At 32.4% G+C, this 23,730-nt stretch overlaps 1 protein-coding gene across 5 annotated transcripts in view; it reads left to right on the forward strand.

The window, feature by feature from the left end:
• Nucleotides 1-23,730, forward strand: part of FSD1L (fibronectin type III and SPRY domain containing 1 like) — a 95,817-nt gene that overhangs the window by 19,641 nt on the left and 52,446 nt on the right. For all 5 annotated transcript variants that reach the window (XM_074282975.1, XM_074282973.1, XM_074282974.1 and 2 more), the window contains exon 4: nucleotides 8,064-8,165. In XM_074282975.1, the coding sequence (XP_074139076.1) occupies nucleotides 8,064-8,165 (102 nt within the window). The remainder of the gene's footprint in view (nucleotides 1-8,063; nucleotides 8,166-23,730) is intronic.

The following is a 23,730-nucleotide window of genomic DNA, read 5'->3' on the forward strand; positions in this document are numbered from 1 at the left end:
ATAATTCTTTTGCAAATCTCATTGGCATTTTCCTTAGCCAGATGTCTGGTCATTATTTCTGTAGCTGCATTTTCTCCAATAGTTCTTTTGACAGCAGTTTGCAAACGTCCCACAAAATCTGCAAAAGGTTCATTGGGACCTTGCTGTATTTTAGTGAAAGCCTCTCTGCGATCTTTCTGTCCAGGGAGGACACCCCAACTTTTTATTGCAGCCTTAGCAATTTGTTCATATATTGTCATGGTATAATTAATCTGTTCTGAATTCTCTCCATACCGACCTTCACCAGCTAAGTGCTCAAAAGTGAATTGTGTGTTAATTCCTATTTTCAAATTGCATCTGACTTGAATTTTACATAATTCATGAAACTCCACAAGCCATAGCAAATTTTCTCCAGGTTCCAGGCATGTCCTTGCTATGGATTTCCAATCATTCGGGGTTAGGACTTCATAAGACAAACCATCTAGTAACATTTTAACATAAGTTGATGTAGCCCCATAAAGGGTACAACCTTTTTTCAAATCCTTAATTTTATTCAAATCTAAAGGTGCATATTTTCTCCTTTTATGACCTACAGAATCAATCTCTTCAATCACAGGATATGCATGTATAAAATCACTTATATCCTGTCCTTCTCTCTTAGCTTTAACCCAATGCTTTTTCTAATCTTGTCATAGGCTTAGGCTGCTTCACAGGCAATTCTGTTTGTGTTTCTGGCTCTTCCCCTCCTCCTTCTTGCTCCACCTCTGAAGGGTTAATTGAGGGAGGAGATGGGAGGTGCTCCTGTTGCTCAGAATTGTACTTAACTTCATTGTTATCTGATTCATCCTTTTCACCTAGTTTAGTTGACACCTCCCCATTTTGCTCCTTCATCTCTTCCTTTAGAATAACATTTTTTAAAGCCATTTGGATTAAATTGTAGGTATGAATTTTATCTTTGGAAACTGAGTTTGGTCTGGAACCAAAGGGTAAAATGTCACAAAGGCAATTGTAGTGTTCACCTAATTGCTTTCCTATTAATTCCCATTCATCTGGATCCAATTCTTTTTCCAGAGAAAAACAAGGACATATGACCTTCACAGTTTTTAAAAGTTCAGTAATCTCCAAAATTATAATCAATCCTTGGTTTTTCATAACCTTGATGATGCTCTATAAACATTTTCCTTGAACAGAAGGTGTTTGCCCCATTTCATTATAAGAGACTGCTGGTTTAGCCCTTAACAAGTTAAGTTCCTTATTTATCTATTAGCACGCACACTTAATCTTTAACAAGTTTCCTTGTTACTCACGGTTCTGGGTCAGAGAGACTGAGATCTGGATGGGAGGCCTTGTCACTGTCCAGACAACCTGAGTTCTCACCTGGTAATCCTAACAAGTGAGGACCAGGGTTAAAGTTCTACTTTTGACATTAACTGTGAGACTCAGGGCAAGTCACTTAATTTCTGATTGACCCTAAGCAATAGAAGATCCTAAGACCTGTTTTAAAACCTTAAATTATAAACTTGTGTCAGTCTGCATTGATAAAGGAAATATTCAATTATCTTTAGGTAGATGCTTCTCAGATCTGTTTTTCCTACATTAACCTTTCTTCTGATCTCTCCTCTCATCTTTAGCTATGTACTAAATATCTTTTAACTACATGTCTCACAGAAATCTTTAACTCAATATATCCCGAATTTAATTTTCTCTATATATATTTAATTTGTAGCCAAGATCTACAGCTTTTACTTTCACACCATCTCTTGAATATGCCTTCTCTCTTCTTACTGCCTCTGCTATGGAACATTCCCATTTTCTTACCTCTTGCAGTATCCTTCTGGTTGGTTTTCCTGCCTCAAGTCTCTTCCCACTCTACGCCATCTTCCACAAAGTTATCAAAGTAATCTTCCTAACATGCAGATTTGACCAAACTTTATAATCAGGCCTTCCCAACTTTTCCAGTTTTCTTACACCTTATTCTGGCCTTCTATTCCCTCACTTATACTCTGCTGTCCAGTGACACTAATCTTCTTTCTGTTCTTCATATAAGAGATTCCATCTAATACTTCTATGAATTTTCACATGCTTAGAATTTTCTCCCTTATATGTGCTTTCTGGCTTCCCTGTCTTTCTTCCCGTTATCCTTTTTAATTCTAGTGCCTTCTCTATTAGATTATTTTCAGTTTATCTTGTATTTATCTTGTTTATATATAGTTATTTACATGCTGTCTCCCTAAAAGATTGTGAGATCCTTGGGTGCAGAGAGTGTTTTTGCCTTTTTTTATGCAAATATTTATTTAACCAATATTTTTTGACAGGACTACACCAAACAAATCATAGATTTGGACTTCTCTCATTCCCCAAAATAAATGAGAAAATCTCTACTTGTTAGTTAATTCATTGGGATATCGGAAAATTACTGAATGACAGTTATGCATAAGGTATTACATTAGATATTGTGTAATTGATTGTTAGCTATGATAAAGATTTGTGTTTAAAAGGAAAAAAAATAAATTATTATTCCCATCATTAGCAGTTGTAGTCTCTGAATTTAGGAAAAAAGTAAAAAATACAATTCCTGCCATTAAAGAATTGAAATTTTGAAGATTACACTATATGTAGACACGAAAAATGCATATCTGTAAATAATTGCAGCTTAAAATAGTTATTCTGCATAGTGAAAAGTGATTCTGGGTTGGTAGGTTTATTTAGAGAAGACTTCCCAAAGAAAGTGATTTTTGAGAAGGCCTAAAAAAGGGAAGAACTTTGTTTGAAAGAGTAAAGAGAAAGGACATTCCAGGTGAAAGACAATTCAATATTGAAAATAAACAGGGACCAAATAAATTAGAATTTTATGAATCATCCTTGAAGCAAAATAGTAAGATAATGTTAATTCATTCTAACTCTAATGTAGTCTGTCATGATCTTGCCTTTGAGAATAATCCTTTTTAAAATATATCTATAAAGATTTATTTTTACAGAAGATCAGGGGTTAGTAAATTATATTAACTTGTGTTAGTGAGGTAATATGGTATAGTGGATAGAGTGTCAGAAAGTTCTGGGTTCAAGTTTTGCTTCTGACACATATTAGCTATATGGCCGCTGGGCAAGTTACAGATTTAGTACTTGAAGGGATCTTAATAAAACCATGGAGTCCAATTCCTTCATTTTGTAGTTGAGGAAATTGAGGCTAATTGAAATTAAGTGACTTGTCTAGAGTTGCACAACTATAAGTGCTTGGGGTAGAACTTCCTAAGTCTCAAGTTCAGTCCTTTGTCTGCTATGCACCATAACCTCTTAGTGCTCTGGGAAGTTCTCTAAGATTTGTAGAAAAGGTGTCAACCTGCATTAGTACAGGAAGGTTATTTATAAGGAATGCCCAGTAAAATAACAGATATAGTCTCAGTCCCTATATATAACATGGATATAAATAGATAATTTTAGATTTTTAACTGCTCTTTTAAGTGTTCTTGTGATTGAATATTAAGGTATTGAAACCTTCATAAATAGAAATCTTGAGTCCTTGCTTCATGTATTGAGTGTTATACATGTATCATCAGTCACATATAATTAAATTATCCAAAGTCTTGTGTTTTGGTTAGATTTTTGGTTGAATTTTGTTCAGGTTGATCTTATTTCTTTGAGAGTAAATTATAATGAGGAAATATGACTACTTCTTATATTAGTTAGTAAACATTAAGTGCCTACTATGTACCAGGCACTGTGCTAAATGATGATATAAAAATGAAGCAAAAGATACTCCTTGGACATAAGTTGCTTACAATCTAATAGGGGAGACAGTGTAAAAAAAAAAAAAAAAGCAAACTATACATGATAAATAGGAGATAAATACAGAAAGTATGACCTGATTTTTTCCTTTTTTTTTTTTTTTTTTTTGGTGAGGTATTTGGGGTTGTTACTTGCCCTGAGTCACACAAGTAAGAAGTGCTAAGTGTCTGAGGCTGGATTTGAACTCAGGTCCTTTTGACTCCAGAGCGCTGTCCCTATCATTGCAATTAAGAAGGGCTAGGGAAAGCTTTCTATAGAAATTTGACTTTAGTTGGGACTTAAAGGAAGCCAGGGAGGTCAGTAGCATGCCAGCAGGGGCCAGAGACAATGCTCAGAACTGAGAGATGGGTGTCTTATGGAACAACCAGGAAGCCAGTGTCACTGGATCAGAGAATATCGAGAAGTAATATGTAAGAAGAGTAAAAATGTAGGAGGGAACTAGGTTATAAAAGTCTTTGAATGTCCAACAGAGGATTTTGTTTTTAATCTTGGAGGCCATAGGAAGTCATTGGAGTCTATTGAATTAGGGGGTAGCATGATTGGACCTGTGGTTTAGGAAAATCATTTTAATGATTGAATGGAGAATGTATTGGAGTGGGATGAGACATGAGGCAGATAGAACCACCAGCAGACTGTTATTTCAATAGTGTGTATATACTAGGTGTATATAACAGGTAAGGTAATGAGAACTTGTACTAGAGTAGGGGCAGTGTCAGAGGTGAGGAGTTGTGTTCAAGAGATGTTATAAAGGTGAAATTGACAGGTATTGGCAACAAGTTACTAAAGGTAAAGCATAGTGAGGGATTCCATGATGGTATGTTGTATGTATCTTATGTTGCAGGCCCGAGAGACTGGGAGGATAATGCTCTTCTTTACAGTAAATGGGAAAGTTGAAGTTGAGGGAGGGTTTAGGGGAAAAGAAAATGAATTCTGTTTTGGACATACTGAGTTTAAGATGTCTGTCTATTGGATATCCAGTTCTAAATATCTAAAAAGGTAGCTGAAAATTTGAGATTGAAGGTCAGTAGAGAGATTGGGTCAGGAAAGGTAGATTTGAGAATCATCAATATAGACATGGTAATTAAATCTCTGGGAATTGATGAAGTCACTAAGTAAATTATATAAAGGAAGAAAAAAGAAGACATAATTTTGTGGGACAACTGTGGTTAGAGGCTATGATCTGAGGAAGGATCTAGCAAAGAATATAGAAATAGTGGTCACATAGGTAGAAGAAAAACCAGGAGAATATCTTGAAAATCTAGAGAGAAGAGAGAATCACGATAATTAACAATGTCAAAAGCTGCAGAGATAGAAGAGAAAAAGAATTGAGAAGTGACCATTGGATTTGACACTACTAAGAAATATTAGTAATTGGAGAGAGCCGTTTTGATGGAATGGTAAGGTGGAAAACTGGATTGTAAAGGGCTAAAGAGAGAGTGAAAGGAAAGAAAGTGGTATCACTTATTTGAGACAATCATTTCAAGGAGTTTATCTACAAAGGACAAAAGAGATATAGGACGTTAGTGGAAATGAAAGGATTAAATGAAGATTTTTTTTTTTCAGAATAAAAGAGACATAGACATGTTTATAGACAGTAAGAATTGGCCAGGTATGCATCAGGAAGAACAAGATCACTCATAATAGAGAGATCATGAGGAAAAACTTTATAATATGATCTGGACCCTGAAGCAAGGGAAAGATTTCAACAGGTGGAAACTTATAGATAGGGGGATAAAATTTGTAGATGCTTAGGGGTGGAAGAGATTAGGATGAAATTAGAAAATATTTAGTCATTTATTTTGGCCACTTTTTAGTAAAAAAAAAAACTGTACTCAAAAATTTTATTCCTTATACATTCTGAGTCTGCTATTTCTTTTACCAGGTAGTAGGTAGCATGTTTTATCTTAGTATCTGGAATCATGGTCATTGCATTGATTAGAATTCTTAAGGCTTTCAAGTTGTTTTATAATATTGTTATTGTATTAATTGTTCTTCTAATTCTTATCACTTTTCCTAAATAATTTTATATAAATCATACTGGGTTTCATTGAATAATTTTCTTTCAATAATTTTATGACACAATAGTGCCATTGAAATTTTATGGTGTGATTTGTTTAGCTCTTCCCCAATTCATGGATATCCTCTTAGTTTTCAATAATAAAAAGAGATGCTATAAATATTTTTATACATTTGGGTCTTTTCTGCTTTACTTGATCTCTCCTGGGATATAGGCCTTGTAGAGGTATCAGTGAGCCAAATAGTATACACAATTAAGTGGCTTTTTGCAACCTCCTTAATTTATAGATGAGGAAATTGATTCCCAAAGAAATGACTTGCCCAGTATAATAGAAGGGGTAGCCAGATTGTAGATCCTGAGTAAGTTGAGGATTTTTATACTTTAATTGAACATGGTGTAAAGATTTAAACCACAACAGGACGTAACCTAGTCAAGCCATTCCTTTCACTTCATTTGTTGTTCAGTCATTTTTTCAGTATTGTCTCATTCTTTGTGATCTCATTTGGGTATTTCTTAGCAGAGATACTGAAATGGTTGTGCCATTTCCTTATCCAGCTCATTTTATAGATGAAGAATTGAGGCAAACAAGGTTGGCTTTCTCAGGATCACATAGTAACTCTCTGAGGCTAGATTTGGACTCAGGAAGATGAGTCTTCTTGACTCCAGGCTGAACATTCTATCCACTATGTCACCCAGTTCTTTATTTTGTAGATGAGGAAATTGAGACCTAGAAAATGATTTACCCAACAATCACATAGGTAGCCTCAAAGTTGCAGGGAACTACTTTACTTTCTTAGCAGAGTGTAACCTGATCAAATCCCCTCTGTAATTAGTAGATTGCTTTGGTGTCAGTGTGAAAGATGAATTAGGAGGGAAGGACTGAAGATAGGGTGATCATTTAGATCATTACAGCAGTCAAAAGTTGTAATCAGGGTTTGAACTAGAGTGCTGATAGTGAGAATGGAAAGAGAAGATATATAAATCTTTTGGGGGTAGAATTTGCAGTATTTGGCAACTGATTGGATTTTAAAGGAATGAGAAGAAGAAAATGATTCTAAGACTTGAAGGGTAGTAGTAGGATTAATTTATTATAGGAGAAAAAGGGCAGGTTTTGGGTGAAAGCTGACAAATTCAGATACAAATATGTTGAGTTTTAACTTCTCATGAGATATCCAAGTAGAAAGGACTCTCAGGTAGTTGAAAATATGGGATTGGGCAAACAAGGGAGGGTAGAGCTGGAAATAAAGGTAATTGAATTCTTGTGAGTGGAGATTGACTAGGTAGATGTTATAGGGGAAAGAAAAGGCTCAAGAACAGAACCTCAAGGGATGTGAAGATTAGGAAATGGTAGGAAAAAGAGGAACAAAGTAACAGGAACTGAGAAGGAACCTTATATGAGAGGTAAAAGAATAACCAGAACAAAGCAGGGCTATAAAAACCATGAAAGGAGAGAATGTCAAAAAGGAAAGAGTATGTAAATAGTGTGAGATATTACAAAGGAGTCAGAGAAGATAAGAACTTTGAAAATGACCTTGAATTTGTCATTTAGTAGGTTATTAGTGGATAACCTTGAAAAAACAGTTTCAGAAGACTGATTGGAACTGAAACAAAATTTCAGAGGATTAGGAATCTTGAAGGCAGTGGAATTTTATAGGCTGCTGTTATGTGGACATCTGAAAGTTCTCATAATCCTTTATGGCTCCTAAATTGTTTTCATGTATGTTATTTAACTTAACCTTCACAGCATATTTATAGGGCAGGCAGGACCATTATTATTCAAGTTTTATAGATGCAAATAGACAAACTACTTCTCTGAGCCCTGTGTCATATAACTAGCAAATTTCAGAGCTGGTGCTCAAATTCAAGCTTTTGGTTTTGAGCCCAGAGTGTACACTCGCTCTCTCCCCTCTTCCTCCCCCCCCTCTCATTTTACTGTCTCAATAACTATCAACTGCATAATAATAACAATATTTTCTTTTGTAAGTATAATAAATGATGAAAAAAATTTGCATTTGTTTATATTGGGACAAAATGTTACTATACTCAGGTTGTAGACATTTTAGAGTTTAATTCTAAACAGTATCATAATTTCATTAAAACCTTCATTTTTTGTAATGATTAAGATGTTCCTGGATAATTTTTCTTGAATAAACCTCTAAAATGACAGAAAATGAACTATGTTGTTAACATTGGCTAGAGTTTTTTATTGCATGCAGTATGATGAATAATCACAATTCCATGTGATACTAGAAAAATTTCTTATTTTTCAATTTTTCCACAGAGTCAGCTTAGTCAATGTAATAATGCCCTGGAGAATTCTGAAGAGCTACTAGAATTTGCTTCCAGGTCACTAGACATAAAGGAACCAGAAGAATTCTCAAAAGTAAGAAAGAAAACAAAACCAAAACAACTTAAACCCTAATATAGAAAAATAATGTAGAAATTTGGTTCTTTCCCCACAAGTTTTGGACTGGACCCTTTATCACTAATATTTAAAAATAAATTAAAACCACTAACAAACTTGGGATTTCTTGATAAGTATAATGTTAATGTACTTTTCCCAAAGCAGAGTAAGTCTTTGGAACCATGGACAAATTATATAAAGTTTCATTTTACTTTGACTACTTAAAATTTCAGATGACTAATCAAATGTCTTTGTTAGTAGTTTATTTTAAGAGCACTTCTTGGGATAGCAGCACATTTTTTTTTTTTTGTGGTACATAAATAACATTACTACAAGTGGGAATAAAAATGAATGAAAGAAAATAGCTAAAAGCTTTGAAAATTTAATTTGGAATTCTTTGTAAGTTAAGAAAATGTTTGATATAATGTGCTTGATGTTTGTTAATGCTTTAGAACTATGAACTATTAGAATAATAATAATATAATTAAGTTTATATGCTTTATTAAAAATGTAGACCCTATTTAAAATGTTTTAATCAGTCTTTCAAATATAAAAAGATAATCATTCAGGTATATTTTGGTTCCTTAGTCTGATTTATAAATTTTTTTATTCCAAAATTCCAATTAGGATAATTTTAACATGATTAGTTTTTTTATATTATATTCAAAATTGAGTGATTAAAACAGTGAGCAATCTGTTAAATTGCTCAATTAGTAAAGTTCAGATCTGTAATTACATTATCTTGCTTATCAAGAACTCCCACATTCAACTTTGTTAATGTGTTCAGTAATTTTTCTTTGTATAGTAACATGTAGTGAGGAACATTAGATTAAAAAAATAACTTTTGAAATTGCACTAACATGACTATTCTTTAAAGTAAATTTTTGGTGACTTTTAGGGCTGATAAAACTTTCTGAGAAAGAGAAATATTTAAAATAGCCAATGTTTATTAATCCAGTGTGGCTACTCTAACAAAGAAGGAAAGCATGGAGAAGATCACAATTGCTTGAAACAAATGATCACTTGCTCTAACATGTATTGGCTTTACAATGCTGGAAAGAATTATGGGATATGAACATCATATTTAGAAGGATACATAATACCACATTTTATTATCTACTCCATTAATAAAATAACCTTTTAAAAATTATGACAGATTACTTCTGTTTTGAGCTTTCTTTTTCATCCTTTTGCTGTCCTTTAAAATTAAGATATGAAAAACAGATCCTATTTTTCAAGGCAGAGTAATAAAATATTTAATTTTTTTGTTGATTTAAGAGAATTATTTTTACTTATGCTATGCCATTAACTTCTTAAATAGGAGAAGAATTAGGCTCAAGTTTAGCTTTTTACTATTGTCAAATAAAGAACTTGTTAAACAAAGGCATTAAAAGAGGTTATTTAAAAAAAAAAAATCTGTGTAAAAAAAAACAAAAACAAACAAACAAACCCTTTTGTTTTGGAGGCACTTATCTGACTACCTCAATGAGTCCGGAAAGAAGTGTAAAAGGTCCCAGAGTAGCTAAAATAATTCAATTAAAACTCATATACTTTAATAGGAATTTTTAGTGCCTATTTACTATTCTTTGACACATAAAGTTAGTGATCTTGGTTGTTTGATTCCTAGACCTGACCAGATCAGAAACAACTAATTTAGGTGGAAGAAGGAAGAAAACTGAGTCTATTTACATTAGTAAAAAGTTATTGCAGATAGCTTGATGGGAAGGAGCAAACACTAGAAGTTATATTCAAAGCAGAGAAGAGAGCTTAAAAAAGTATAGGTTTCTATGACTTTTTGTATAGTGACAAGTATTGCTTCTGTAGCTTTGAGGGTCATAATTGTGTTGCATAAAAGTACAGTAATGTTCATGATGATATATCCTAGCCAAAGGAGATAAATATTTTTAAATATTCTAAAGTTAAGAGAACAAAGAAATATACAACATATTTTAGAAAAATTCTCTTCCATCTCTCATAGTTAAAAACTCTAACACCTTTAGTTTAAAATGAGTAGATTTCTCAGTAATCTTTTGAGTATTCTATGTAAATAAAGAAACCATCACTAAAATCTTATTGTGATGCTTTATCATGAGAAGTGTCTATAATCACATGAAACTTTGTATCTGTTTATGGTATAGACAAATAACAAAATCAGATAGAAATAACCAGACATTTAGTTTGTATTGTGATAGAATAAATATTATTTTCTTATATGTATTAAAACTAGATTGGACTTATTAGAAATAGTCAAAATTTTCTTTTTTATATATTTTACAATTTTGATTTGAATAATTCATACAAGCTTCTTCCCTTCCTTTTCTCCAAGTTGTTTTTAAGTTGGTCTTAATATAATTTAGTGTTTAGAATTAAAGTTAAAGTTTTGTTCTCTTGATTTTTCAAACTTATCCAAAGTATGAACAACTTATGTGACATAGAGTAGAACAAATTTCCATTTTATATTGAAGAAACAAATGAGATTTTTAATAGAGAGTTTCTAATTGCCCTTTGGCTCACACTATCAATAGGCCACTATATATAGGAATTGGACATAATTTGTTTGGATTGACCAAATTTTTTTTTCATTAGCTTTTCCTAAGATGACCAGTGTTATAATGCTCTAGTTAAGCTGGTAACATGGCATCAATCCTTTTTAGTTTTATTACAATTCCCAATTGCCTAAGTATGATTTTTATATACAATCTACATCTTTCAAGTTTTCACCCAGGAGAGAGTTTTTACCCAAGAATTTTGGAATTAGGAACTTGAGACTAGAATCTAGTAATAGTTCCTCCATAAACAAGAAGTGTAACTTGAACAAATAAAAACCACTTAAATTTGGGACCAAGATTTATCATATGTAAAATGAGGGCATTGGGCTATGTGTTTGAATTGCACCATCTTTTCTACTTGCCACATTTCACAACATTATTTTTTGCATTGTAGGAAAAAATTATTACAGTCATTTGGAATTTTCTTTTTCCTGCTAATATTCTTAAAAGAATAATATTGTACTCTGTAAAGTGGTCTTTAAGGTTCAGAACTCTACTGTCACTTGAATTATTCTTTTGTTTTTATCTGGGCAGACTTAGGACAGACTGGACTACATGAGACATCTCTAGTTTAAAATGAATAGATTTTTTCAGTAACCTTTTGAGTATTGTATGTAAATAAACAAACTATTACTAAAATATTACTGTGATGCTTCATCATGAGAGGTGACCAAAGGTTCTTGAAGTCTATAATCATATGCAGGCTCTAGCAGATTCTCTCAAGTGGGAAAGGCTTTAACACAATATTGGATTGTATGTTTGTATCCTGACCATATATAAGAAGAGGCTCATTAGCACATTGTTACATATGATGCATTTTTTTTTGAGTCTCAGTAACTTATAAATGTCAGTTATTGAACTAAAAAGGTTTTGAGTATGAATCTAATGACAGACTATTATGTTGACTGTCCAAAAACTAGCATAATTAAGAGCAGAGTATCATTATCAAAAGGTTGGTTACCACATAAAAATCTTGGGGATGGGAATAGCAAACAATGAAATAGATAAAAATATAAAATAGTTTTCATTTTTGTAAAGCTTCTCAGAAGCTTTGTCTGTAGTGATTATTGTAAAATGTGGGAAAAGATAGTAGAGAGTACTAAAAGATATATAAATTTTTTTTAAACTTTACTCATTTTAATTTAACTTTTGATAGTCTGCATTATACCTCTGTGCCAACAACAGAATTAAAACACTTTTGGAACAATTAACTCATTTTCATGTTAACATTCTTGCTGGAATAAGTGAAATAAAAAATAAAACCCAAAATAAATAGGAAATGAACACTGATGGATAAAGGAATTGTATGGATTTGTGGACATTGGTGGAAGGAATGTAGTTTAGGAATTTCCCTCTAGTAATGAAAGGTAGCATTTTTTCTGCATTTTTGAGTATTAGAAAATTACATAGGAGGCAGAGCAAAGATGATGAGTAAAGGCAGGAAGCCACTTGAGCTTTTTCAAATCCCCCTCTAAATAACTTTAAAATAATGCTTCAAAATGAATTTTAGAGTGGCAGAATCAACAAAAGGATGGAAAATGGAAAGAATTAGTCTTTTCCAGACTAAGATAATTTAGAAGATCAACAGGAAGTCAGTCTCTCTCTCTCCCTCTCTCTCTCTCTCTCTCTCTCTCTCTCTCTCTCTCTCTCTCTCTCTCTCTCTCTCTCTCTCTCTCTCTCTCTCTCTCCCCCTCCCTCCCTCCCTCCCTCCCTCCCTCCCTCTCCCTCTCTCTCTCTCCCTCTCTCTCCCTCTCTCTCTCTTTCCCTCTCTCTTTCCCTCTCCCTCCAATCTAGCACAGTCAGCATCTAGGTAAAACAGTGGTGAAACCCTGCTCCAGCAAGTCACTTCAGGCTTTGAAGATGACTGAATGAGCAACCATGATTTTAGGACTTTCAACCTACACATAGTAAGGAGACTAGACAGAGAAGTCTAGAAGGACTGGTCAGAAGGAGATTATAGGGGATACTTTGTTGGCATTGGGTATGGGACTTTTATTGCATTGTCCATATAAAGATTCAGGTGCCCTATGTCACACTTTCAAAGGGAGAAAGAGCCATTAGCACACTAGAATGTTTAGCTGAAGGGAGCAGGTATCCTGGTGACAATTTCGTTTATTCCTAAACTAGAGCACAGACCAGAACAGTAGTGACTAAACTGCTCCTTATATCATTCCATTTGAAATAATTGAAAGCTCTGTAAGATCTAGAAGCTTTCAATTGGAATATATCATTGGAAAAAAAAGAACTGACCTGGAAAATAGATTGAGGAGAGGAAATTTAAGAATTATTAGAGTAGGGATAGCTAGATAGTACATTGGATAGAGCATCATCCCTGGAGTCAAGAGGACCTGAGTTCAAATTTGGCCTGAGACACTGGCTTTGTGACCCTGGGCAAATTATTTAACCCCAATTTCCTCAAAAAGCTATTTAACTACCTCACAGCCATGGTCAAAAAAAGGAATCTAGACATCATATGTCAAAAAATTATCAAGGAAAACTAACCTTGATATCCTAGAACCAGAGAGTAAAATAGAAGGAATCTACCAATCACATCCAGAGAGATCCACAAATGAAAACTTCTAGGAATATTATAGCCAAATTCCACAGTTCCCAGATCAAGGAGAAAAAAGTTCAAATGTCATGAAGCCACATGATTAAAATTGGAAGGTTTAGAACTTAATATTCCAGAGGGCAGAGAAGCTGGGATTATAACCAAGAATCATTTACCAGAAAAATTGAGTGTTATCTTTCAGGGAAAATATTTAGTGAAATAGAGGACTTTCTGGCATTTCTAATGAAAAGAGTAGAGCTGAAAAAGAATCCATTCAAACCCAGGATTCAAGAGAAGCAAAAATGAAAGCAAAAGAGAAATCTTAAACTGTGTACATTCCACTGTGTAAAGAAAATACTTTTAATTCTTGAATCTTTATCATTATTGGGGCAATAAAAATAATCTTTTTAAAAGGTATGAGTGTGAGCTGATTGTGTTGGGATGATTTTCAAAAAAATTGAAGGACTGAAAAAGAGGGATACATTGGGAGAAAGAGAAAAGAAATGTGAAAGAGCTTTTACAGTGGAGGGGAAGATGTGGGGTTAGGGAGTTGTAGGCAATTCTTGAATCTTTTCTTTTCCTGGAATTGAATGAAAGAGAGAATAACAAACACTCAACAGGGTATAAAATTTTCTTACACTTCAGGAATTTGGAAAGGGAATAATAGAAGGTGTGGGACTGATAGAATAGGGATGTATTGGGGGAGACACTGGTTAGAAGCAAAACAATTATGAGGAGGGATAGGATAAACCGAGAAAAGGATAAATGGAGTTGGGGTATACAATAATACAATGCTGAATGTGAGTGGGATGAGCTCAGCCATAAAGTGGAAGCAGATAACACATTGAATTAAAAACCAGAATCTTACAAATATGGTGTTTATAAGAAACAGATTTGAAGCAAAGAGACACACCCAGAGTAAAGATAAAGGACTGGAGCAGGATCTGCTATACTTCTGCTGAATTAAAAAAAAAGAAAAAAAAAAAGTCAAGGATAGAGATAATGATTTCAGACAAAGCAAAAGCAAAAAATAAATCTAATCAGAAGATCTAATGGAAGGAAACTACACCTTAGTAAAAGTTACTGTATACTCAAGTTCCTTAAACTGTGCGTTGTTATCCATATGGAGTTACATAAATGAATGTTCTGGTCTTGAAATTATGACTTATCATCAGTAAATATTTGATTTGTATACCTATTTAATATAACTATATACCCAGGATAATATAAAAATTTCTTGGGTGAAAATGTAGTTGACAAGTAGAAAAAGTTCATTGCCACAGACAGTGAAGTAATAGTAATGCTAAATATATATGCATAAAATGATATAACATCCAAAATTTTAAAGAAGTTAAGTGAGTCACAGGAGGATATAGAGTAAAACTATTCTAATGGGAGATCTCATCTCTCTCCTAAAAGAACTAGATAAATGTAATTAAAAAAAATAAATTGGAAAGAATTTAAGGAGGTAAATCAAATTTTAGGAAAGTTGGATATTATAGATTTTGGGAGAAAACTGAATGGGAATAGAAAAGAAATAACTTTTTCTCAGCTGTATATGGATTCTACACAAAAAGTAACCATGTTTTAGGGCATAAAATCTCACAACCAGATGCAAGTGAGCAGGAATATTAAATACATTCTTTTAGGCCATAATGCCATAAAGGCTGTGAAAGCCTAATTAAAAATTAATTGGAAACTAAATAAACTAATAATAAACAAGGAGTGGGTCAAATAGCAAATTACTGAAGCAATCAATGACTTCATTAAAGAGAATGACAACAATGTGAGAACATACTAGAATTTATGAGATGAATCCAAAGCAGTACTTAGGGAGAAATTTATGTCTCTAAACACTTAAAACAATAAATAGAACATCAATGAATGGGAATGAAACAACAATAAAAATAAAACTTAAAAAAAAAGAACAAATTAAAAATCTCCAGTTAAATACCAAATTAGAAATCCTGAAAATCAAAGGAAAGATTAGTAGAGTTGAAAGCTAGGAAAAAACCATTGAACTCATAAATAAAACTAGAAGCTGATTTTATGAAAAAATAGTAAAATTAACATTTAACTTTTTTAAAATAGAAAGCTAAATTACCACTCTCAAAAATGAAAAGGGTAAATTTACCATCAATGAAGTTGCAATTAAAACAATTATTAGATGTTATTTTGCCCAATTATATGTTAATGAAATTGATCAATCTAAGTGAAATGAATGAATAATTACAAAAACAAAAATATCTCAGATTAATAGAAAGGGAAAATAGTATTCTTAAATTAATCTTATCTTAGAAAAAAATTGATAAGACATCGGTGAGCTCTATTAAGATTTACAAGTGGATGTATTATTGTATTATTAAATATTTACTATAGTATTATTACTTACATTGTTATATATTATACATTATAATAATTATATATTTATTATTATATATTATAATAATTTTATTATTATTATAAATATTATTAAATATTTAAAGAACAATTAATTCTAGTACAATATAAACTTTTTGCAGTAAAAAAAAAAAAATAAGCAAAAGAGTCCTTCCATATTCCTTTTACGGAACAAATTTAGAATTAATACCTAAACCAGAAAGAAAATTTTTGACCAATTTCTTTAATAAATATTAATGTAAACTTTTTTCCCCCTGAGGCAATTGGGATTAAATGACTTGCCCAGGGTCACACAACCAGGAAATATTAAATGTCTAAGGGCAGATTTGAACTCAGGTCCTCCTGACTTCAGGGCTGGTGCTCTATCCAACTACACCAACTAGCTGTCTCTTGATGTAAACTTTTAAAATGAAATACTAGTAAAGCGATTATAGCAATATATGCTAAAAAATACATACTGTGACCGGATGGAATTTATACAAGAAAGATAGCACTGATTCAGTACTAGGAAAACTTTATCAGCAAGATTGACAAATTGATATCAAAACCAACAGAAATCAACATTATCTTAATAGTTGTAGAAAAGTTTTTGACAAAGTACAATACCTATTCCTATTCCATGCTAGAGAGCATATGAATAAATGAAGCTTTCATTAAAATGAAAACAGTAATATCTGTTTAAAATAATCAGTAAGCATATGTAATGGAGATAGTGAGGAGGCTTCCCAATAAGTTCAGGGGTAAAGCAAAGATGCCCATTATCACCACTATTTTTATTCAGCATTGTTCTAGATATGCTCATTAGTTACTGTAGTGGGCAAAGAAAAAGAAATTGGAGGAATTAGAATAGGCAATGAGGAAACAAAAGAATCATTCTTTTGCAGATAATACAATACAATATTATACTTAGTGATGAATCCACTTAGAAACTATTTAAGAGTTAACAAAAGAGTTATCTTGATAGGATAAAAAATAGGGGTGCAAGCCCCCTTGTTTCTAGGATAATAGGACTCAAACCTATATTAAAGAACTCAAAACCCTTTGTGCTCCCATTACACATCTTAGTAAGGTCAGCTAAATAAGCTATTGGGCCCAAATAATTCAGAACTTTAGCAGAGTTGCAAGATATAAAATTAGTCCATGTAAAACATTGGGATTTCTATATATTACCAGCAGAGTCCAGTGGCAAAAGATAGAAAGAGAAATTCCACTTAAAATAATTGTAGACAATATAAAACACTCGGAACTCCTTGCTAAGACAAAGCCAGGAATTATATGAATACAATTACAAAATATTTTTCATATAAAGTCACATCTAAACAATTGGAAAAACATTAATTGTTCATGAGTAGACTCTGCTAATATAATAAAAATGACATTCTACCTAAATTTATTCAGTGCCATACCAAAGTATCAAGAAATTATTTTGTAGAGTTAGAAAAACTAAAAGAACAAAAGGTCAAAAATTAAAGAGAATTAATGACAAAATTGTGAAAGAAGGTGCATTAATTGTACCAGGTCTCAAACTGTATTACAAAGTAGTAATCATCAAAACAATCTGGAATTCACTAAGAAATAGAGTGATGGATCAGTGGAATAGATTATGCACACATCACAAAATAGTTAATGATCATAGTAATCTAGTGTTTGAAGAACTGAAAGATTTGATCTTTTAGAAAGAGAATGCAGTGCTCAAAAAATTTGCTGGGAAAACTAGCTAATTGTTTGGCAGAAATGAATTATAGACCAACATCTCACTTTGCATGCCAAGAAAAAATCAAAATGGGTACATGATTTAGACATAAAGGGTTATACCATAAACAAATTAGGAGAGCAAGGAATGCTTTATCTGTCATATTTGTGGGTATGGAAAGAATTTAGTACCAAATGAGATAAAGGGCTTTATGAAATGTGAATAATTTTGATTATGTCAAATTAAAAAGGTTTTGCATAAATAAAACCAATGCAATCAAAATTATGAGGAAAGCAGAAAACTAGGGAAATTTTTTTTCTTTTTACAATAAGCGTTTCATATAATAAAGGCCTCATTTCTCAAATATATAGAGAACTGAGTTAAATTTATAAGAATACAAGTCATATCCCAATTGACTTGTCAGTTGTCAAAGGATAAGAAATCAAAGAAATCAAAACTATTAATATTCACATGAAAAAGTGTTTTAACTCACTATTGATTAGAGAAATGCAAATTAAAACAATTCTGCAGTTCCACCTCACACCTATCAGATTGTCTGTTATGACAGAAAAGGAAAATGATAAGTGTTGGAGTGGATGTAGGAAAACTAGGAAATTACTGCACTATTGGTGAAATTGTGACTGTATCCAACCCATTCTGGAGAGCAACTTTGAATTATACCCAAAGGGCTTTAAACTTATACATACTGTTTGACCCATCGATTGCACTACTAGGCCTGTTTCCTATTATGGGCAAGAACTTAAAACAAGGTGCTAATGCTTATATACTTAGTTCACACCTTTAAAGGAGTTCACACTTTAGAGAGCATATATATAAGGAGGAGTTCACAAGCCCACTAAAGGACAAGCCCACTCTTGGACTTCCAGGAGATTCACAAGTCAGGAGTCCACAATCCCACTCTTGAAGGCGGAGAAGATTCATTCCAACTTCCACTTTTGTGCTGGCTGGAGACATTCAGAGAGAGCTCTCGGAACCAAGGAGAGAGATAGGCCTCTAAGAAAGCTAACCGGGCCCCAGGAAAAGATTCAAAACTTTGAAGGAGAAAATAAAGGATCTGGACTTCAACTCCTGGCTGCATTTGGGATTATTGAACTGAACTGAAACTAAGGCTGCCTTCAGAAGCCCTCTAAGAAACTTGCTCCCAGAGAATGATTATAATTTAGAGAAGAGAACATTACAGTTTCCCAAAGAGATTTTAAAAATGGGAGGATGAAGGACTTATTTGTATAACATATTTATAGTAGCTCTTTTTGTAATGGAAAAAAAATTCAAAATCCTCATCATTTGGGGAGTAGCAATCAAATTGTGTATGATTATAATGGAATAGTACTATGTTAAAGTAATGAAGAGCAGGATACTTTTTAAAAAAGCTATATGGGGGCAGCTAGGTGGCGCAGTGGATAGAGCACCAGCATTGAATTCAGGAGGACCCAAGTTCAAATCTGGTCTCAGACACTTAACACTTCCTAGCTGTGTGACCCTGGGCAAGTCACTTAACCCTAGCCTCAGTGGGGGAAAAAAAAAAAAAAAAGCTTTATGAAGCAGAATCAGGATAACATCTTACACAAAACAGCAGTATTGTATAATGATCAACTGTGATTGACTTAGCTGAGAACACAACAATACATTAATCTTAAGATAATTCCAAGGGACTTGTGATGAAAATGCTATCCCTCTCCAGAGAAGGAACTGATGGAGTTTGAAAACAGATTCCATACTGTTTTTCACTTTCTTTTTATTTTTTTGGGTGGAGCAGCCTGTGTTTTCTTTCACAACATGACTAATATGGAAATATATTTTATGTAATTGCACATGTATAAAATATATCAAATTGTTTATTATCTCAATGAAGGGAAAGAGAAGCTAGGTAGCTAGAATATTGGATACTCAAATTATTAAGAAAATCCAAGCATTAAAATTGTTTTTACATGAAAATTGGGCAAAATAAGTTATTTTAAAAAGTTAAATAAAAATAAAAATTAAAAATTGCTTAAATCATTGAAAAGTTAAATGATTCACTAAGTCACATAACAATTATGTTTCAGAAGTGAAACCTGAACTCAGATCTTCCTGAATGAGGACAGCTCTCTATCTGCAGGGTTGCTGTTCCCTGTAATGTCTAACTGTTAAAGCATTTTTTTTTCTCGGTCCGTCTGTCTGACTCTGTCTCTTTCTCTGACTTTCTGTCTCTCTCTGTCTCCCGCTGTCTCTCTCTGGCAAGCTAAATACAGTACTTACAGACTCTTATCTTGGGGGATGAATAAACAAAGTGGTTGAGTTGGTTTCATACTGGGTCCAATGGTAATAAGAAACATAATTTAATGACATACTTAGTTATCTAAATTTCAATTGTTTGTTGTGACCATCAGTAAACAGATGGCACAAAAGCTTTATCTTTATAGGTCAATATAAGTAACAGTAGAAAAATAGGGAGGTTATGTGAAGAATCTTTATGGCCCATCTCAGTTCTAAATTCTGTGATTTTATGAAAATGTGCATAAGGGAAGATGGTATACTTGGAAAATATGGATCAAATCAAAAAATGAAAGAGCCTCAAAACTGTGCAGATGAATAACTAAAATCTTGTTTTTCCATCATCTCCATTTCCTGTAATATTCCTCCCCAATACCTTTCAGATATCCATCCCTTAAAATACTTTAAAAGGGAAGAAAAAAGCTCAATAAAACTAGCATATTTAAAAAAAAAAAAAAAACAACTGACATTCATTATATGTAATGTTTCATAGATCGGTATATATTAAATACATTAAAAGAGAGCCAGATGACACTGAAGGTGCTGCATAATTTCTTAACATAGGAATTAATTGGTTATAGATGTAGCAATCATGATTCAGAAAAGTTTTATTCTATGAAATTATTGGTGCCTTTTGAAAAATAAATGCTTTGAATTTGTTTGCTCCTTGGGGTTCCAAGGCTTATTTTACTGCTCTGCTTTCAAGATCTTAATACAATAACTGGTACTTGATGAGTTTAAGATGTATTAAAAAGATGTTTAAAAAAATTCTTTACTCTAAAAACTGGGCCTCAGAATTTTGGTGATTTATTTTAGCTTTTCTTTTAAGAACTTAGCTATCAAGCCATTTAGGGATGTATATGTGTATGCGCGTGCACACACACACACACATATATTAATAGTAATTTTGTTTCATTAGCTAGAGACCTTCAGGCATATTGTAGTTTCTTTAAGCTTCTTGACATTGCATAGGTTTGTTTTTTTTTTTGGGGGGGCGCTTTTTCTGAAATCATGATTGTAATGCTCCTTTTAAGAAGAAATATTTGAGATATAGTATTTTTTCCCCAGCTCCTTGTCTTAGTTTTGTATAGTCTTTATTTTTAAAATTTGAATTTCGGATATGCAACAAATTATAGGGTTTTGTTTTCTTATCCATTGTATATTTTTTCTCATTTTTTTATTGAGAAGTTGAATCCATTCATATTCAAGGGTAAAATTGTTACATTTATGTTTTTCTTCATTTAATTTAAGTAATGCACACTAATATTAAAATTAGTAAGATCTTGTTTCAGTCATGTCACTGAAACATAGGTAGTTGTGTGACCATGGACAATTCACAGAGTTGTCAGTATGTGTCCTTGTGGAATGGGTTTTTACACTTCCTACACCAATGAAATTTGAGATCCAGACTGTCCTTTTAAAAACAAAGACAACAACAACAACATTATTTCATGTTGATTTTCCCCTCTTTGCTTGATTTCTAATGTTTTTGCTTATACTTACTTAATCATAGCTTTCTCACAGGTTCTTTCATACTTCCCATTTTCCCCTTTCCCTTCTCCCTATTTTCCTTTTCTTATCCACATTTCTTAAGTTTATTTAAATTATTATTCTTTCACTCTTCCTTATTAGACATTTTTTCTCTTTTTTCATACCAGATAGGAATATGATTTAGAATTCTCTTTATATATGTTACCTCTCCCTCCAATCCATTTTGTTAACTTTGAGTAATATTCATTTATGATGTCCTTTTCTTTTTTTTAATTATATATATATATATATATATATATTTATTTATAATTTTTTCACAGTATATGCATGAGTAATTTCTTTTTTATAATATTATCCCTTGTATTCATTTTTCTAAATTATCCCCTCCCTCTCTCTACTCCCTCCCCTTGATGACAGGCAATCCCATACATTTTACATATGCTACAATATAACCTAGATATAATATATGTGTGTAAATACCATTTTCTTGTTGCACATTAAGTATTAGATTCCAAAGGTATAAGTAACCTGGGTAGATAGACAGTAGTGCTAACAATTTACATTCACTTCCCAGTGTTCCTTCTCTGGGTGTAGTTGTTTCTGTCCATCATTGATCAACTGGAAGTGAGTTGGATCTTCTTTATGTTGAAGATATCCACTTCCATATGATGTCCTTTTCTAAAAAGTATCAGTTTACTACTTCTTTATTTTATTCTCCTCCCAATCTTTTCTGGAATTTTGTCTCCTGTTCATGGTTTCTAAGTTTTAGAGCTAGAAGGAACTTGTGCTAAGCAGATTTTAAAATTTTTTTTCTCCATATACTTCACACAAGATAAAAGTCTTTCCTCTGTCCTATTGATCTATTAGCATAGTGGCAAATTGTGTCTCATCTCACTTCATTTTTGTTATTAAGTTTTTTTGATACGTTTTGAAGATTATTTTTTCTTCTGATGAATTATAATGATATATTATCCACTGGAAATTCTACAGGGGAATGACTACAGCTCATTTGATTATTTCTACTCTCCTGCCTCTCCATTGGTCTGCATGGAAGAGTAGTTTTTTCACTGCTGGGTCTTCTCTACTCCCATAGTTGCTCATACCCTAGTTACATTCTCTCTTTTTTTTTTTTCCCCTATAGTTTTAATTAATATAACCCATATGTGGCTTATTACTTATTGGTTAAGTGGAGTAAAGTTTGGGAGTTATTCTCCTAAAACATCTTACTCTACTATCTTGAAATTTTGGGTCTCAGTTTTCTCATTATAAAATAGGGGAAGATGGATAACTTCTAAGATTTTTGCAGCTCTTAATCTAAGACCTTGTGATCTTTCCCTTTAAAGTCATATAATATCAAATTCCTTAGAATAGAATTAACAATAAATATGTATGTATGTAGTAGAGAACATAGAGTATGAGTTAAAATTTATGTTTCATGATATGTTTGGAATACTGGAGTAATTTTTAATTTATTTTTCAGTTTTATTAAATGAAATAAAATTAATAAAAATAAAATTGTCCACTGACATAAATCTTGTGCTTTACCTATGTTGATTAGGTGGATGGATGTGCTTATTTCTTCTGTGATTTTTGGATCCGAAAACACTTAAAAATTAATTTTCTACATATTTTGGGGGATTTTTTCAGCTTGAGGCAAGGTATTCTACAGATATTATTTGATGAACCTGTTCTTTGTAGTAATTAATTTAAAAAGGTATTAATTGTCACATGTGTTAAATAAAAATAGTGAGCTATAGAGAAATTTAATATTTTGCTTGGTTTACATACTAAATTGTATTCTTTAGTATAATTTAAAATGAAAATTTTCTTTTTACTAGAAATACAATTTTAAAATTTATCGATTGAGTTTTAGGGTAGCTGAAGTATGTTTTTGAGATTGAAAAACAATAGGTGACAGAAAAGCACATCATAGAGGGAATGAGCTTTTAGGGATAATCCCTAAACCCTCATTTTACAAATGAGAAAATGGAGCTATAAAGAGATGACATGATTTGCCATAGGTGCACAGTATGTTTAATAGCAAAGCTATGTCTAGACTAGGATTCCACTTCCTGGCTAGTGTTTCTTCTACTACATCATACTTTATCATTACTTTAGTTAAACAAAATATTTGATAATTTAATAAAGCATGGTGTTTTGATCTATTGTTAACTGAATCATCTCTAAGAATAAACTTCCACCTCTTATTCAGTCACTTGAAAATATATATACAGTTGAATTTTAGCTCATAATCTGTGAACCTGCAAAATGATTTGAAGAGGGTATTCATTTTAATTGAAATATTTTAAGCTGATGCTCTAACAAAGAGAGAACATTTATATTAGTCTTGCTACATTTCCAGTAATATCATTTTCCTACATCTTCAAATGGCTTGTTTGCTTAAGTGGTACTGCAAAATGGGAGTTCAGAATCGACTAATGAACAAACATTTATTAATTTAGGAATAAATTTGTATTAATATCCTTTGCATTTATAGAATATAAATTTCCTCCTTTAGCATAATGCCCCCAATACTTATTACAGTGCCTGGCAAATAGAAGGCACTTAATAAATGTTATGGAATAA

Source organism: Sminthopsis crassicaudata, chromosome 1 (genome assembly GCF_048593235.1).
Source record: "Sminthopsis crassicaudata isolate SCR6 chromosome 1, ASM4859323v1, whole genome shotgun sequence".
NCBI lineage: Eukaryota > Metazoa > Chordata > Mammalia > Dasyuromorphia > Dasyuridae > Sminthopsis > Sminthopsis crassicaudata.